The sequence below is a fragment of the Chlamydotis macqueenii genome, chromosome 10 (assembly GCF_036417535.1).
Source record: "Chlamydotis macqueenii isolate bChlMac1 chromosome 10, bChlMac1.mat, whole genome shotgun sequence".
Taxonomy (NCBI): Eukaryota; Metazoa; Chordata; class Aves; order Otidiformes; family Otididae; genus Chlamydotis; species Chlamydotis macqueenii.
This window is the reverse complement of record NC_141565.1, coordinates 16755862-16773631: the sequence shown is the minus strand read 5'-3', so window position 1 is coordinate 16773631 and position 17770 is coordinate 16755862. Positions and strand designations below refer to the sequence as shown.

Here is a 17770-nt window from a genome sequence, read left to right as displayed (position 1 = left end):
GTTAGAGGAAAGAGCTCAAAACTGCTGCATCTGCGCAGTTAAAAAGCACAACTCAAGCCTGAGCTGGTCTCTACATGAGGTGTGAGCTCACTTCATGTTCCTGACTAGGCCAGAGTATAAACCTCTGTGTAGGCGGTGTTGATAGTTGGGAAGTTTGGGCTTAAATGAAGAATTGAGGTTTGAGCTAACACGATAGTACAGATGGAGACTTGGAGGCCATTTGTGGCCTGGGATCCTGCTGTGCTAATTACTGTACAAACAAAACAACTGCCTTGACCCCCAAGAGACTTAATCTGCAAGTCATCTTTGCTGGAGTTAAAAAAGGATGATCTAACAATTAGAAATAAGGAGAATATTCTAATTCCATCTGGGTCACAGCAAGTGGTTTTGTACTCATAAGCACAAAATCCAGATGACTCAGATGCAGCCGTCTGCGGGGTCCAGTTGAAGTCAGCAGACTGCTTGTGTGCAGAGTGTGTGTTGGGCAGCTCAGAAAACTGCGCTGCCTGCCGTGCTGCGTAACTGCTCACACGAAGAAAACTTTCTCTGGTAAGTAAAGCAAAGTGGTATATGCAGGGGTAGATCCATCAGTGGGAGCGGATTCACCCTCAGCCTCTGCTCGCATCAGTTCTTACGTGGTGTAATGTGTACAGGGACCAGTTCTCCAGTGTTTACTCAGGCAATTCCCCTCAGGCTGGAGAGAGAGTTGCTTTCTGAGGATTTGGTCTATGCTACAGGCAACACTACTCAGTTTCTATTTTTGCATGTGAATATTGATGTGGAAAGGTGAATAGAAAGAATGCTGGCAGGCAGGCTGCTCAGTATGCAAGCAACGTACAGGCATAAGAGATTCTGAAACCCACCTCTCCCGTTTGTTTTGCTCAGAGTTCATAGTAAGGCTCTGGTGTATAAAGTCTGCTAGTTTTTGAGGCCAAAGACTGCAAGAGCCTTTCCCAGTGGAGGAAATTCTCATTAATCATGTGCTCCCAAGCACCAGAAGAGACGCTGTTTTGACTTCTCTTTTGGGCTGTTGGAACTGTTCTAATCGTTTGCATGTCCTCTTTGCACTTTCAGATATAATGTGAGTGCGTGGACATGGCAAAGGATCTGAGACTATTCCAGGGAAATTAATAATCTTTTCTTCTAGAAAAGCAACAGCAGTAAAGCACATAGTCCTCAAACTCAACAAAAGAGCATCAGAAAGCAATCTGGGCTGGTATAGAGCAGTGTAAAAATTGGCCAGAGGAAAAAAGATAGTGAAAGTTGGTGGCAGCTTGTGGAATACCAGTTACCCTTTGAGGCTCCTGTATTATGTATTTAGTAGTGAGGATAACTATTTTGTGTGGCCATGGCAGCTGCTTCTGCAAGTAGAGAATTGCTTCTCAGCTAGGTCTGCTCCAACATCTGTGTGCTGCTTAGCAGGGGATGCTAGGTTAGTATTTGTTCTGAAGGACATAAGGGGTCTTGGAGCACAAGATGAGGAGTTGGAATACTGAAGAAGTATCTTTGTGTGTCCCATATGTTCGTTACACCCCAAGATCAAGTAAATTGCTGCTTGGATAGACCTGCATTCTCCAGCCTGAGGTGCAGGTATTGCCCCAGGGCAGATGTAAGTCATGAATGTAAAGCATCTTCTGGTGCGTTTGGTGAGGGCAAGTGTCTGTCCTGTACAATGCACAAGATGGTTTCCAAGTTCTGTCCCTCTGCAGATAAAGCCTAGATTAGTTGTTCGAGGTCACTTGTGACCATGATCTTTTGTTAAGGTCAGTATGAAAAATAGCCTCATATTTGAGCCTTAGAATAGCCTAAACTTGCTACTATTAATATCTGTGGCAGATTGACTGTCTCATTTAATGGCATATGGTAAATAAAGCACATGTCTACAAAAGCAATTCCTTTGTTAGTCTTCACAGGCTGAGCAGATCTCTAACACGAATAACTTGCTGAGTTGAAAGTTTTTTTTAGCATATTGGAGTTTCCTGCCTAAAAACTGCTAGTAATGGCAATTTAGTTTGCTCAGGGGTGAGTAAAAGCAGAGTTACAGCTGCAATAAAAGCAAGTTAAATTATTTCTGGGTAGAATTCTCAACTCATTTTTCTCTCTGAAAGTTTGGCTGATTCAATTTTGTAACAGAATTGTACAAAATCAACCACCAGTACATGTTACTATTTCTGTGCTTTCTTCCTTGCTGAAGTTGCCCAGTTAGTCCTCATTATCAGTCAGCAGTTTATCCTGGTGGTTAGACGGGTGGTGCTTACTCAGAGCATCAAGTAGATGCTTAGTGAGAAGTAAGAACAGGGATGAGGGTAGAATTGTGATTCTTTGTTTGTTTTTGTTTTGTTTTTAAAGTATGGTGTCATAAAGCACTTTCAGAATCTCTCAATTTTGTTTACCTTCAGGCGTCCTGGAAGGCTTTGAGAACAGGCAGTATCTTATAGTTCCTCTACATATAACAAGGTTAAAACTATTTCAGCAGAGGTGTTAAAAAATGAATCCTGCCCATATGGTTCAAAGTCCAGTGAGTAAAACATCAGTTTTGCCATTTACCTTCTGCTCTGTATAATGCTTAGCACTTCCATCATTGCTTCTGCTGACACTGTTAGGACTGGTGTGTAATTCAGGGTAAAGAAACACCAGCGTAAACAGTGTTCACTAAAATGTGATCCTACCATGCTTAGGTAGTAAAAGATTAGGAAAAAAAAATCTCTAGAAAGCTAATTGTTAACTGAATAAAAGCTGGCTATGTGCTGGATTTTCTGTTATTTTTAATGCATGTTACATTCCCTAATTAATTGCAGAGACAAACTATAGAGATTGTGTCAAAAGTTACGATCTTACTCTTGCAAAAAAAGCCCTGCTGAAGGTATGTGGGCTGGAAAATCTGATTGCTGGTTAAGGTAGATGAGAAAGTGATCAGTCATATGTTTAGATGAAGTGATCACTTAAGAGGCCACTCTCCCTTCCAAGTGTGCGTAACTCTTGCTTGTTAACAGGAATTCCATGTGAATATTGATTGGGAATAAGTGGTTGGGTGAGTACACGTTCTGCCTGTCAAACAATTTAATGTTCAATTGCACATCAGGGAAAATAGCAAAGGCAACTGGACAATGAAACAGGAGTGCAGGGTGTACGAGTGAAAAGGCAACTGTTTTACTGGTCAGATCAGAACAGAGAAAAAAGTTGGGGAGAGGGGAAGAATTAAGAGTTGATAGAGAAGAAAAAACAGTGCACCATTTATAGATTCTTAGACTTAAAATATCTTCCTCTGTGCGATCCATATACTGCAGATCACACACTGCATGAAAGAAGTTGCAGGATGGAGAGGTGGTTAGCATAAACCAGGGAAAGGGATTGGACCTTTTGTAATTTTTCAAGTGCCCTGGAAAACAAGCACCTTTTGCTGGTCTTACTGAAGATGGTTTTTGGTTTTGGCTTTTTTTTTTTCCCCCCATACCAGATTATGTTATTGAGGCAGCTGTCTTTTTCAAAATAACAGGAACTAAAGTAGTAAATGGTCTTACTAAAGAAGCTTGAAGAGCTTATTGGATAAGTGGTGGTAAATGTTTACCACTAATTTTATAAGATCTGCTCTAGGAAAGCTGGAACAGGTAGTGTTTTATACCAGCCTGGCTTAGCACAATAGCAGTTCTACTTCAGAGCTCAAATTTTCTGTCCCCTGGATGTTTTGACACCTTATTCTGCAGCGTCCTGAAGCCATCCTTCCCACTTGACGTGCTTTATGAATAGCAGGGTGCCTAGACTTGTTAAGAGGAGCTGTTTTCTTTGCTAACTTGACCATTGCTTTTGCACATAAGAGCTATTCCTTCTTGCAGGCTGAACAGTCTGAGCTGAGCAGGGCTCCCCGTGAAGCCTGCCCAGAGGCTATCCCTGTTCTGCGACCTTGCTGACAAGACAGATAAGCCCTTTCAACAGAGCACAAGTGTGTGTCATGTTGGAACAGACTAACCAGCCAGCCTATCTACATCTCTGAAGTGTTAACAGGAGTTTGACTGGCTAGTCAAAAATGTGTTTCTCCACCTGCTGCCTTCTTCAAGAGGAAGGTCTTTTAGCAACTTCTGCTGCACATTCCATGAGACTTAGAGAGTTTGATCTGGACAGCAGACATATTCAAATGTGTTATTCTTTATTTACCTGCCTTAGATTCAGGGTCATGGAGATCTTATGTAGTTAAATCTGCCTTTTTTCATTGTGCTCCTGTCAAAGGTGGGAAAAACCTCTGTGTCACATCATGGCTACCAAGGCACAAACAGCACATGCTATCAAGAAATCTGCTTGTAATTACAATTTGGATTAATGTCCCAGCATCACAGGCAGAGTCATTACATTTGGTTTGCACTTAAATTGCTTCTCTGCTTGTGTATTTTCCCCTCCTCACTCCTGTGGAGAGACAAAAGCAAAACAAAGCCACCCACAAAACACATGCACTCACTAGGCTGTGGTGGATCTTCTTTACTTTGATCATTTATTACACAAAGAGAAACTAAAATCAGCATCAGGATTTAAGGATAGAAGTGCCTACATGCCCTGTGAGCGATCCTGGACCCTACTGGCTTTCAAATGAAAATGCTGCCCTTGTTGATTAGATGCACAAAAGCTGCCTGCGATGAAAATGAAAAGAGGCTGCTGTCTCTGCTTGTGAGCGGGACAGGGTAGCTGCTTCTGCCTCTATTCTGGGCTAGTTAAATTGGCATCTGGGCTGGGTCTGATTCTTAGCATCTGTTCCTCCTGGTCACAAACCTAACTCATCTTTAGTGATAAGGATGGGGGGGCTAGGCAGCAGCCCTGACATTGAGTGGCTCCTTGTGCTGGGTACTGTGCAAGTGGGGCTGTAGAGAGCAGGAACTCATCAGAGCAGCAAACCAGTGGGGGTGAAGCTGGGCTCTTTCTTGGCTTCAAGGACTGGCTTATGCATTTAATTTGTGATAGAAAATTCAATTTGGCTGGCGTGTGTCAGCAGCAGAAGAAAGCCCTCAAGGTAAAAATGGAAAAAGAAAAGCCAATGGTGGAGCAAGAGAGTAGCAGACCAAAGGCATAAGGTGTAGAACAAAGAAACGCTGACCTGACTGTCATCTGCCAACAACTGAATGACCCCTTTGAAACGCTGGTGCAGCCTTTCCTTCAAAGAGGCTCTGCTGAGCCGCACGACCCCATTCTGACAGCCAGTACAGAGCCATTCTTACACAGCAACTGCCATTTCCTTATATGATTCTCTTCCTTCTATTCCCGTTGGACAATTCTCTTCTTAGCAGAATTCAGCACTCAGCAGGGCCTCTCCTCTCCTTTGCAGCCTTTCTCAGTGCTTGCTCCAGACTGAGGCCAAAGGAATGTGAGAAGACGGAGGGTGACGAGCAGTGGTTTGGCCTGAGAGCTGGAGGAGGAGGAGGTGAAAGACTAGCACAGCTATGAGTGTTCACAAATGGGCTGTTTCGAACCAGCATTGATTATGCTTAGTAACTTAGAGGTGCTCTCTCTCCCGTGTGCCAGAGGACTGCCCAAACTGCATGACAAGTTGGGCAGCCTCTGCTGAAGGTCCCTGGCCCCAGCCCTAGCAGGTGCTGTGTCATCCTGTTGAGGGATGCACACAATGACTCTGAAGATAATTGCCGAGATGTTTTGAGGTAGAGCTGCATGCAGGGAGGCAGGGTTGTGCTCTGGTATTGAGTTCATACAGGTTCAGGAAAGCTGCTTACAGAGAGGTTATGACAGACAATGAAAGATGCTTTGCACAGCCTTTTTAATGGATCTGTGCCCTTTGTGAATACATCATTTAAAAAGCCTCTGTGGAGTACAATCTTCATTAAACACCCAGTGTAACCAGAAGAGAGCAGAAACTCTGGTCCTCTTGGAACCACCCTCTTGCTGATGAGGGGGATCATGCTTATAACAGAGGCTGTCTTGTCTTCAGGAATCTTAATTTGCTTTGATGTCATAACAGGTTGCGCAGTCTTCTGAAGAGATAAGACAGCCTCTGTTTTAAAGATTAGTAACTTCTAATCCTGTCTGTCCCACGCATTTTACTCTGCTAATGGGATTGAATGCCGAAGGCTTGGGAAGTGGCATATTGCAAAAAAAAAAGTAAATATCCAAAATCATATGGTGGAAAGTCAAAAAAGTCTAATGAGTGTAAATGCAGATCAAAGTGAGGGGGAGAGTTTTTAAAAATTACATCACTTACCTCAGTGGATCTAACACACAGCATAAGGTCCTCTAACAAGTCAAAGTTTACACAAACGTTGCTAGTGCAGAAATATCCTAACAGCATACATATCTCACTGGATGTGGTGATTTTGGTTACATTAGAAGAAAGGCTTTCGTTCATGCATTTCATATTGAACCCAACGAAAGCCTTCAATGAATGTTCATCAAATCCAGGCCCTTGGCTATGTTCAGCTGCTCTGAAAGCCAGCTTCTAAAGAGTGTGCTTGATCTCTTCCTCTTATCCATGTGGCTACCTCATGAAAGAGCTACGAGAGCATGGCTGTCAGGAGCATAACATCTGTCCATGTTCAGATATGCAGGGACTGCACCAGGATCAATGGTGGCAGCTCATCAATGTGAGAGGCAGAGCTTGGTCCTGTGAGTGGCCACAGAGTAGCCGGGGAAAACATAGCCCTTGAGTCACACTGGTCTCACATGAATAGTCCTGTTGACTGCAGTGGAACTATTTGCATGAGTAATAGTTTGCTTGTGGGAATAAAGAGTTCATAACCCAGCTCTTTGCAGTGTCACTGACTTGACTTGCAGGTGGCTGCTGCTCCCAGGTCCAAAGGGATGAATGAGCAAATCCTATCTCCCAGACTGCTTTCTGACTCCAAATATCCATGACCTGGGACAGAAATGCAGTCACTTCACCAGGAAAGGTTGCATTTCTTTTTCTCCCCTAACAAAAAAAAAAAAAAAAAAAAAAGGGAAAACACTTTAACACTTTTTCCTGAACCCTCTGTCTGTCCCAGCCTGTGTGTAACTGTGGATAGTTTGCTTCATGCTTGTCCAAACTAACCCACAAACACAAGGCAAGAATATAACCTGGTGAATGAAAGCCCCCTGAAATACATCAGTTTTGAAGCTGATGTACAGCAGATGGGGAAATGTCTTTAGACTTTCTGCTATAGTTTGCTACAGTTGGACTAGCTCTGTCAACCTGTTCTTGCTTTACACGTAACATATGACAGTTCTAGATGAAAACAGTGTAAAATGGTCACAGGTTCTGTTGTTTGCCTCTTAGAAAGGCTGAAGGGATACTAGGAAGATGCTCACATACAGACTCAGGCAGAGCATGTAAACCTTTAAGGAAAAGGTAGGATACCTTACACTATGGAGTTTTTTGGTGGAGTTTTGGGGGGTTTTTTTGTTGGCTTTTTTTTTTCTCTTCATGTGGGGTTGTTTTTTGTGGTGTTTCTTTTTTTAATTTTTTTTTTTTTTTTTTGTGGCTAACCCTCAAATGCAGTGGCTGCTTTGCCTGCCACTGCTCTGCTCTTGTGCGCGCAGCCAGCACCTGAACAAACAGAGCTGTATCTGTGGCAGCCTGGGAATCTGCCAGGATTCCTCAGGGAAAGAGTGATTCAGAGCATCTGAGAAAAGTGGGGGCTGCTTCCATGCATCCTTGCTTCCTGCCTGGACAATAACCCATGCAGCATTACTCTGAAAGGACAATGGGGCTGTGCCCATAAGCAAATACAGTGCATGTTGCGTTGGATAAAAATGTGCCTTCTTGTAATTTTACGAAATCTTGAGCCTCATGGATTATCCTGGCAAGGCTGACATGACAGCACCAAGTGTCAGACAGCTAGTGGGGCTTTCCAGAGCAGCTGGGAAGTATGGGGCCTTACGCATTTTGGGCAGTTCAGTCTTTCAGGAAAGGTCTCATGCATAGGATTGGTGTGCCACAGACTTCCAGGATGCCACCTGCATGTTCACTTCATCTTCTGCTCCACTACTCTGAAGTAGATCTTTAACAGGTTCTGGTACAGCACAGGAATCTTTCTGGAATAAAAGTCTTTAGAAGCAAAAATATTTTTGAATAACATGTTAGAATCATGCAAGAAGTTGGGCATTCATAAATGGTATGAATTTTGAGTCAAAGCTGATGTCCATGTTGCAATGACATTCTCCTCTTTCCTTCTTTCCATACATTAATAAGAAGTACTTGGGACAGATCTTCAGTTACTGATTGTAATAAAGTGACCAGAACAAACAGAAACCTTTTTGCTGTAAACACAAACACATCTTCCACATTATCAGTTCCCCTTCATCCCTGTTGTGGAAATCGCTCAAGTGTTGCATTCCACTCTGAAACGATAATTTATTTACTTATTTGTGTGTGTGTAGGGAGTGATGGGCTAAAATCAGATGGCAGATCATCTAAGGTGAGAGTGTAGGAACCCATGTCTTGAATCTTTTCTGGTGTTTCTGGGAGGATCAATATTAAATCTCCATCTTCTCTGAATGGAGGAGGTGGTGGAGGAGGAGGGCAGGTAACCAGGCACAGGTTAGTCACAGTGCATGTGATCCATCTCCTGTTATGGTGCCTTTGATCTTGTGCTTTTTGCATGGCCTGTCTCTGACACCAAACCTCACCTGTCCTTCAGTAGCAAACCCCATAACTCCTTCTGGCTCTAGCATTTGGTTTCTTCAGTACTTTTCCCAGTATGGAAATATCAACCAAACCCTGAACTTTTTAATCTCTCTAGTCCTATGATCTCCCTCGTATGCTAATTTTAAAAATGTGCTCGCATATTAATAGAACCCTACCCGAGGTGCGGAGCCTCTCTTTTGAAGTTTGATTTTATTTTTGATGCCTATAACAGGTGTTGGTTTAATAGGTTTGCTGTATTACAGCTTGCTTTTTTTTTTTTTTTTCTCGTGAGCCTAACCAGCTTTGTAAGCTGACACGACATGAAGGCCAAGCATGTGACTCTCCCTGCCTTTAGCTTCACTTCACACCAAACATTTGCGCTGCAGACTCCCAGCAGCCAAGGCAGCCTTTATTCAAGCTTTTTGTCTAAACCAGGAGGTTTTCTGCTGATTGTACTTAAATCAGTCCAACCAAAGCCCTTCGTACGTTCCCATCTGAGGGTCCGCTTGCTTTGATTTTCCACTGTCAGGTTTCTAACGGGCAGCTGCTGAGGGGAAGCAAATGTGGCTTGGACAACAAAGGAACGTGTTTGCGCTGCTCTCTGCATTGATTTCACACAAGTATTTCAAAGCCACGGTCTAAATTAAACTGATTAGTGTTCTCCAAAGGACAGGCTTGCTGCAAAAGGGAAGGTGAATTCTTCTCCTATTAGGTCTAGTGGAAAATGTTTCACAGTCTGTTTATCAAATAAATATTCACAAAGACGCTTCAAATGAGGAAACCCACCGGGATTAAAGTGTAACTTTACCTCTAAAATACAAGCTGAGATTCCTGGAAATGCTGCAAGCTTTTGACTTCTCGCCACCTGTTGTTTTCCTGCCACCCCCTTCGGCTCCCTCCCGACTCAGAGCAAACCCAAACATGCTTCGGCTTCTCTGGAACATTTTCCTTGTTTTTCTGTCTTGCAGCAGCCCAGAGGAGCGTAGAGAGTGTGTTTGCTTCCAGACATGGTCCTCACAGGCTTGGTTTAGCACATAGCTGGTTGAGGTGAATCCAAATGTCCTGTAATCCTGAGGGGTCTATTCAAGAGCGGTGCAAAGTGCAAGGGCTGAGAGGCTGCGGTACCTCGGGGTGTTGACCTGGGGTGCAGGCAAGTTACACAGTGGTGGCTGGAGGGTGGCTTCCCTCAGCTCTCCTCTCTTCTTTTGTAGCCGGTGCTGCCTGAGGGTGAAGCAGTTCCTGAACAGATGCCATACATATACAGCTCACAGTCAGAAAGTAACCCATTTCTGACTTTGAGTTACCTTAGTTTGGCACTAAGATGTTACAGTTCAAGATCTGCGTTAGCTGCAAATGGAGTGTCTCCGGGAATGAGGTTGGGTATGCGCTGGGAAGTTCAGCTGTTTTAGCCAGATCCTCCTGTATTCATGAGCAAACCCAAATGGACTTGGATGGGCTCCTATGGTGTCTATTTCAGTTAAGCTGCTTTCACCGCAAATTCTTAGTCCTCAGTGAAGGCGGTCCTGCGTCGTCCTAGTCTGGTAGTACGTTCCCATACGCATTGGTAAACCAGAGGTAGAGAGGGGTTAAGAAACTTGCCCAAGGCAGATGAGTCAGTGCCAGAGCTGGGAATAGAAACTAAGAGACTTGGCTTCTGCTCCAGGCTCAAATTGCTCAATCTCACGTTGAAGCCCTGTCATGGTACGCTCTTGAGGTAAGGCTGGCTGAAGTGAGACAGGGAAAGCTATTTCCAGGCTGTGATACCTAAGGAGTGGGGAGAGGAAAAGACACCTGGAGGCAAATCGGTTGTGGAAGCACTGATAATTTGTACTTTAAAGCCTGGATTCTGCAATTGGTACTAAAATCTGATCTGTCACCTTTGAAGCCAAGGAAGTGTAAACTAAGGAGCTAGTTGGGAAAAATCCAGCCCTTTTCCAGCCTCCGCTGAAGAGGAGAGGCAAAGTCATAACGTCACTGGTCTCTTTTCCTGTAAAACACCCTTGCGATGAGATCGGGAACAAAGGCAGATGAGCTGAAAGGGTCCAAGTAATAACAGGAAGGGTTAAATCATATTTCAGCTCTTACTGAAAGAATGAAAAATAAAATGTAATCAAGCTAGTAAAAGGTTTGGACATTGTTGTATAGGAAAAGTCAGCCGGGCTGGTTTTGTTTGAAGTGCAGTGCTTTGAGAGGATGCAGTGCTTTGCAGCAAACTGTCTGACGTTCCCCAGCTGGGACTGGCCGGGGATGGTGTTTGGAGCTGAGAGCTGCATTTGGAGTCAGCCCATATTTGAGGGAGACAGAGAGAGGGAGAGAAAGGAGCCTGTTTTTTTCCTGTGTGAAATAATGCACCCATCTAATCTGCCAGCTGTAGCACATGAAAAGCAAGAGGCAAACGGACAGAAGTCACCTGGAAACTGTGAACAGGACTCAAACGAAATTGTGCTTTCCTGTCCTTTTCTTTCCCTCTTAAAGTCTCTGCTCTGAGGCAAGCTGGGAGATCTGGCAGGCGGGCAGACTGGATATGCATCGAACAACTAAAGCACAAAAATATTAATACTCAAAAAAAAAACCAACCCAAAAACCAACCGTTGGCTTCTGAAAAGCAGTTCATGTCCAAACTCACTCTGTGCTCTCCCTCCCTTGCAGACTTAGCTACCCTGCGCAGGAATTGTCAGGCAATTTATAGAGTCTTCATGTTCATTTGTACAAGCCTTCATTTCCTGTTAATTTACAGCCAGATTCATCTCAGCCGACACAGCCGAGATGAAATCAGAGTTGAACTCGCAGCTCTTGCTACAGAAAACATACTTGGGGTTTGCTTTCACTTAGGTCTGTGTTGAGATACTTCCCTGAACCAGGGTCACACACACATTTAATGGACTCTCTTATTTTGAGGAGGAAGAAAGTTTGAATTTTTTTAACTTTCTGATTCTCATAATCAAGTCCTTGCAAAAAAAAAAAAACAAAACCCTAGTCCTTGAGGGAAAGAAATCCACCTCATCCACGTGTTCAGTTTGTGGAGGTCACAAAATTCTGGGTATAGTGATTTTTCCTGTATTTTAGTCACACTATTAGCATAAATTAAGTGGTGCTCTGTTCCACTGTGTGCCATGGATGTGAAAATTCAGTCTTTAATCCCAGCTGCAAATGAATATTGGTCGCTTAGTAGCCATATCATTGCCTTTTATACAGTTTGTGGTTGCAGAGACCTGTGTACCTGGAACCCATGGAACATGGTTACAGGAACATAGGTTAATGACTTTCCTTAGATTTTTCTGATGCTTTTTTGCACCACATTAGCAGTACATTGCTATAGCAGGGTGTAAAATTTATCTTTCATGATTTGTGAGCCTGCACTGAGTTAATTAAGTAGCATTTAAACTCTTTAGTCAAAGCAGCGTTTCTGTGAATGTTTCCTCAGCGTAAGGGAGGATCATGTGCTGGCTGTTTAAAGGGTGAGTCCAGAAAGCAAATTGTTCTGGGGATGCAGTTTTTACTCTCTTCCTGTATTACAGCCAGCAAGTGTGGTGGTGAAACAATCTGGTTTTAATAAACTGGAGGGTAAGGTAGCAGATCACAGTGTGGGGAGCAGGTCCCTTGCCACGTGCTATTGGTATTTTCTTTTGAGGGGAGAGGTTTTCTTTGAAAGGGGCTTGTGTGAACCCTTCGAGAGCCGAAAATGGAGGTGAGGCTGGAAAAGACGGGCTCTCAGACACCCATCGGCTTCTGTGCCTGGAAGGCTGTGGTCAGCTCACCCGTTATCCTTTTGCTTCAGAGAGCAGATGGGAGAGCTGGGACGTCTGGGTTTGCATTCGAGTGCTTTCACTGGCTGCTGTCTCCTCTTCTGGTTACTCCATGTGGGTAGCTGGCCGGATTAAGGCACAGTACTTGTCTGAACCCTCTCTACTATCTCTTATTATTCAGCAAGTTCTCAAGTGTCTGCTGAGCGTCTCTGAAGTGCCTCACTGGCAGCTTTGCCGGTAATATCAGTGACTGGTCTAAATTCACATCAGGCATGTGCTCTACTTCTTGTGACTAATGCACAATGTATTTTTTAAATTGGTTACCGTTCTTTCTACTGATTCAGGCCAGAAAGGAGTCAGAGGAAAGGACTCGGGGGATTTTCAGTTAGACTTTGTTGAGTACAGATGAGGTCTAGAGGTATTTAACTGTTTGATGGCTGCAGAAACCCTGAGTACAGCTTGTAGTACGTTCTCTAAAGAAAAGCATTATATTGCATTGTTCAGGCTGGCACTGGTAAGGCAGCAAACGCAGGTGGTCTTTACAGGCTGTGGTTCTGCAATCGGTGCTTGGCAGAGCGCTGGCACTGCAAAGTTGTCCTAGTTGCACAGTGGGACAAAGGTAGCAAAAGATGAGGAAACATTTGCAACAACATTTGCAAGCCCTCTTACAGTATTTCTCTGCATTACACATCATTGTAACATAGTCTAAAGCTGAGAGTTTTCAGAAGAATCCTTCCAAATTAAGGAAACAATGTTTTGTAGCTTTTGCTGAGATCTATTTACTTCTCTGTTTCCTACTCTGAAAATCCCATCTGTATAAAACATTGGCAGATTGCTTAAACCATTGATCAGCACTCCTTCCCTGCAAGATTAAAATCCAGCCCTGCAGCCCTTGCATGTTACAAATCCCTTCTGGAAGTGTAGGCTTGTAGAAGACCGAGCCCAAATTACTGGAAGAAAAACGGATGAATGGAGTCAAGAGTTCTGCAGAAGGGAAAAGTTTTGTACCATAGCAGAAAAAGTGTCTGGAAGTTGGCAGATATCTGTGAGCTAGTCTCTCGAGCCATTGGAACAGCATGGGGATTAGGGAAGATCTCTCTGGTGTGGGTTTCTCCTCTGACAACTGTTGAAGAAGCACCGTAGGCCTGAGTGTGTGAACTCAGGGGCCAGCCTGCGGGCCTGCTGCAGCCTCAGATATTCTTTCTGGTTTTTTAAGATAACTAACTTGTCTCCTTTTCTCCTCCTGACTTCTCAGGCATCACAACAAGATCCGCAGCATTGAAGCAAGTCAACTGAAGCCCTACGTTACCCTGGAAACGTTGGACCTGAGTTTCAATGACATCACGGAAATCCGAAACGGCTGCTTTCCACAGGGACTTCACATAAAGGAGCTGTGAGTTTTTCTTGTTGGGAACAGGTTTTGTTGAGTTACCACAGCAGAGAAAAGGGCCTCAAACCTTCTTTAAAAAAAAGGAGAGGGAATGAGCGTACAAAGTATGGGGTTATTCATCGGGATTTTAAGTGCAAAGGAGAATTACGAGGCAGCACGTTGACTCTATGATCAGTTGTTTGGGTTTTTTTTTTGAGCTCTGTCTTTTTGGTTTCTGATATATCTGTAAAGAATGCAGATTATTATTAATTGCATTGCATGGGAACGTTCCCACAGAGAAAAGGTATCCTGCGTCCCTCAGGTATGGGTGTCTTTAGAGCTGGAAACTTAGAAGCCAGAAGAACTGTCTGTGTCTTTTCCCCAGTGGGAAGAGTATGTGCTGTTTCCCAGATGAGCTCATTTGCATCTGGAAGAAGGGAGGGGGGAACGAATATCTCATCGTTAAAATGGGTACTGGATGTTAAGAACAGAAACCTCTCATTGTCCCTGCTCCTTGCAGGGGTGTTGGACTAGATGACCTTTGAAAGTCACTTCCAACCCTAACCATTCAATGATTCTATGATTATTTGAAGGAAACTGACAATTAAGCAGCATAACACCCTCCCAGTAGAGATGTTTGCCTTTCAGGAAAATGTAAAATAATCTGTATTTTAGGTACCTTTGAAGAGGTACAGGCAGATAATCTGCTTGCATTAAAGTTTGCACCAAAGTTTCTGCCCCTGGTTGTAAGAGGATATAAGAGAGTGTTGCTGTAACTAATGTTTGCCTGTTATCCTGTAAAATAGCCTCTGTAGCTAAGACTAGGGTCCAGATAAGAAAGAGCCCTGAGACAGATGCTGGAGGGAAAAATGGGGGATGAATAGAGTCGTCCTGCACTGGAATATTCTCCACTTTCTAGCTTCTGCTCCCGATTGCCTTGCTGAAGTAGGAGGGTGTCAAGGAGCTCTTGAGAAGCACGCAGCACTTCTCCACCTTTGTCACATGGCTCTGGGAAAGGCACTGTGCTCCTTGTGCAGCCAGAAATTCAACTGTTTTGAAGCCACCTCTGTAATTTCACCAGCCTGTCTGGACACTAAGTAAATGCTGATAAAAGGAGATTTCTGACAGAACTGTTCATTTTTTTTTTCTGTGATTTATTGCAGCTACCTGGGGAGCAACAGAATCAGCACCCTGGAGCCTGGTGCTTTTGATAGTCTGTCACGGTCCCTGCTAACACTTCGTCTGAGTAAAAACAGGATCACTCAGCTTCCTGTCAAGGCATTCAGGCTACCAAGGCTAACGCAACTGTAAGTAGAAATGTGCACTTTAATTAAGCTCAGCCACACTTTATGGAGACAAAATGTCCCTGAGGACAAACACAGCAAATGTCACCCTTACTCACCTGTTATCTATAAAACTTAGAATACGCTGTGCAGTAGTTCTGTGCCAGCACCTGGTAAAACGTGTTGGGAGAGGGTCCTTTTTGTCTTGTAGCTATTGGCTTTTCAGGCCATTCTTTTGATCAGGTGGGAAGGGAGGAATGCCGCAGCAGACATCAGCATCCCATGCACTTGACAGCATAAGACAAATCCGTTCCCTTAAGAGCTGTCAGTGTCTGTGACGCAAGGGAGGTTCGGAAGATATTTCTGTTGCGAATGACAGAGCTCAGCTGCCGTGTTGGTTTTTCAAGACCACACAGGTATCTTTATGTGGCAATAAAAAAGTAACGATGGAAGGTTGCTCAACTGTGTGGTGATACTTGGGCAGAGAAAACAGCACTCTAGACGAGCTAACAAACACGTTGTTGTTGTCCTGCCTGTGGTTCGTATGGCAGGAGCTGCATGGGGACACACAGACGTCTGCAGCTGTAAATATGCTTCATGTGGAAAAGAGCAGTACTAATAGTTTAGCTTTTCCCTTCACCGCTGTTGGAGAAATGGGCCCAGCCTAAGGCCAGTTGCAGTCTTCCCATCAAATTTGATAGGCAAAAGGTCAACCTCTGTCTGTTAACATAAAGTCCACAAAAGCTGTTGCAGCGCACGCTTCTAAATGGCGGCCCGTTGATTGAGAGACAGATCTTCAAGCCAAGGTGTGTATAAGGAATGGGTGTGCAGTTGTGCTTGCATGCATGTAGGATTTATAGCCAATTTGGGATTGAACAGTGTGACGCAACAGCATATGCATCTTAAAAGTCTGTTACCTCTCAGTTGGAAGTTACTGTCCATTGGCTGAGAGCTTGTAATCCACTGTTTGTCTGCATCATGTGCAAAACTGTGATAAAAACAAATGTCAGCTCAATCTGTTTAGGAACACAGTTTTCACTGAAAGTTGGAGTAATTGGTACTCTTAAAGACAGTCTCATAGCTGCTTGTTTAACCCTATAGATAAACATGTTACATGTTACATAGATAAACATGTTACAAGTTACACAGACTTGATGCGATGTAGAATTTGTGTACAGTTCTTTTTCTGGCAAAGCATGGTTCACAAATAGCCTAGGAAGTGCAGTAAGGCAAGAATCTTTAGGACTGTAAACTTTTTAATTGCTTACTTGACTTTAATTGCATTCAACTTGAGTGCAAATTCAACATTGGTTTTTTAGGCAGTTAAAAAGTAAGCTTAAAGTTTCTCTGGCTTCCTCATCTTTTCCAAAACAAGTTCTCGTGTTGTAACCTTCACCATATTCTTCACACAGATGCTGAACAGGGAACTACCCTTAGATTAGTCCTCTATTTGCAGAAAGGTACCCACTTTAAAAGTTCAGTCTTCAACTTTAGTCCATTGTATCGATTGATTTTTCCACTGACTTTATGGAACTAGGTTTTCACCTAGTATGTCTGGGTCTAGCAATCCATAAGGCTGTAAAGTATGCTGTGACGATGTTCATATTGCTATTCAGAAAAAAAGGTATTCCCAAAATTTTGGAGTCCCTCCCTACCTAGGGGAAGAAAAGAAGAAAAATTTAATGGACCAAGTAGGAGATCTTTGTATAGACAAAATACTAAGATTGCCTTGTTATTGGAAGCAACTTGTTTCACTCTTTATTAGTTTCTTATAATAGGATAACGTGAAATTTGTAGCTTTCCTTTCAAACTTAACCGTAAAATTTCCTCTTGGGCTCACAATTCTTATGGCACCTGCTTGTTTCAGAGCACGTTTTTAGTAGGGCGGTTACAAGTCCCGTAAAAACAAGAGGTTGTAAGGAAAATAATGCTGTTGTTCAACTGCATTGGTTCAAATGGTGTCTGCTTGAGAAAAGATGACGTGAAAATTGATTAAAAAGATAAAAGGCAAGAAAATGCAGAGAGAGGAAGGATGAAGAGGAATTGCTGCACTGTCTCTGTTATTTCTCTACTGAAAGTCTGTCCCAGGGTGAGTTTATTTAAGCGATCACACCCAGCTGACTTCCCTGGCTTGCTCTGGGATAGAAAGTTTCCGGTGAGCTTCTGCTCTTTCCTGGGAACCGTTGACAGAGGAGTTGTTGGCATTGCTGTCCCTATTGTATGCTGCACAGATGGTTTCGTGAGAAAGGACTGGGATTTAATAAACTTGTATGCCCTTGGTGGTTTTAGGGAGCTGAACCGGAATCGCATCCGCCTGATTGAAGGCCTGACGTTCCAGGGACTGGACAGCTTGGAAGTCCTGAAACTCCAGCGTAACAACATAAGCAAATTGACTGATGGGGCTTTCTGGGGTCTAGCCAAGATGCAAGTTCTGTAAGTGGGAGAGATGGGCTCTTTTCCCTTAAACTACCGAGACTTTGCCTGCTATCATGTCCTTCTCTGCATTTTAGCGAGGACTCCTGTCAGAGACTTGAGGCACCTGTGCCAGTCCTCCTGCTTCTTTCTATGTCCTGCACGTGCAGAGCTCTGCCGTGCCGCAGCAGCTTCTGTTTAGTTGACCCACAGTTTACTAAAGCTCATTGCTTTACCAGATGTTCAATTAAAAAAGTCCTGTTTTTCAAGCTGTGGCAGTATTCTTTTGTATGTTTTGACAATTTGAATGTTCACTAAGATCTCAATTGGTCTTTTAATAAAAGCTCATCTGTCTTCTGCAAAT

The 17770-nt window shown here is 43.6% G+C and overlaps 1 protein-coding gene across 1 annotated transcript in view; it reads left to right on the top strand.

Moving 5' to 3' along the window:
- LRIG1 (leucine rich repeats and immunoglobulin like domains 1) overlaps nucleotides 1-17770 on the top strand; it is a 94338-nt gene that overhangs the window by 46601 nt on the left and 29967 nt on the right. Inside the window, exons 4-6 of the mRNA XM_086755339.1 lie at nucleotides 13598-13735; nucleotides 14875-15018; nucleotides 17284-17427. Coding sequence (XP_086611465.1) covers nucleotides 13598-13735; nucleotides 14875-15018; nucleotides 17284-17427 — 426 coding nt within the window. The remainder of the gene's footprint in view (nucleotides 1-13597; nucleotides 13736-14874; nucleotides 15019-17283; nucleotides 17428-17770) is intronic.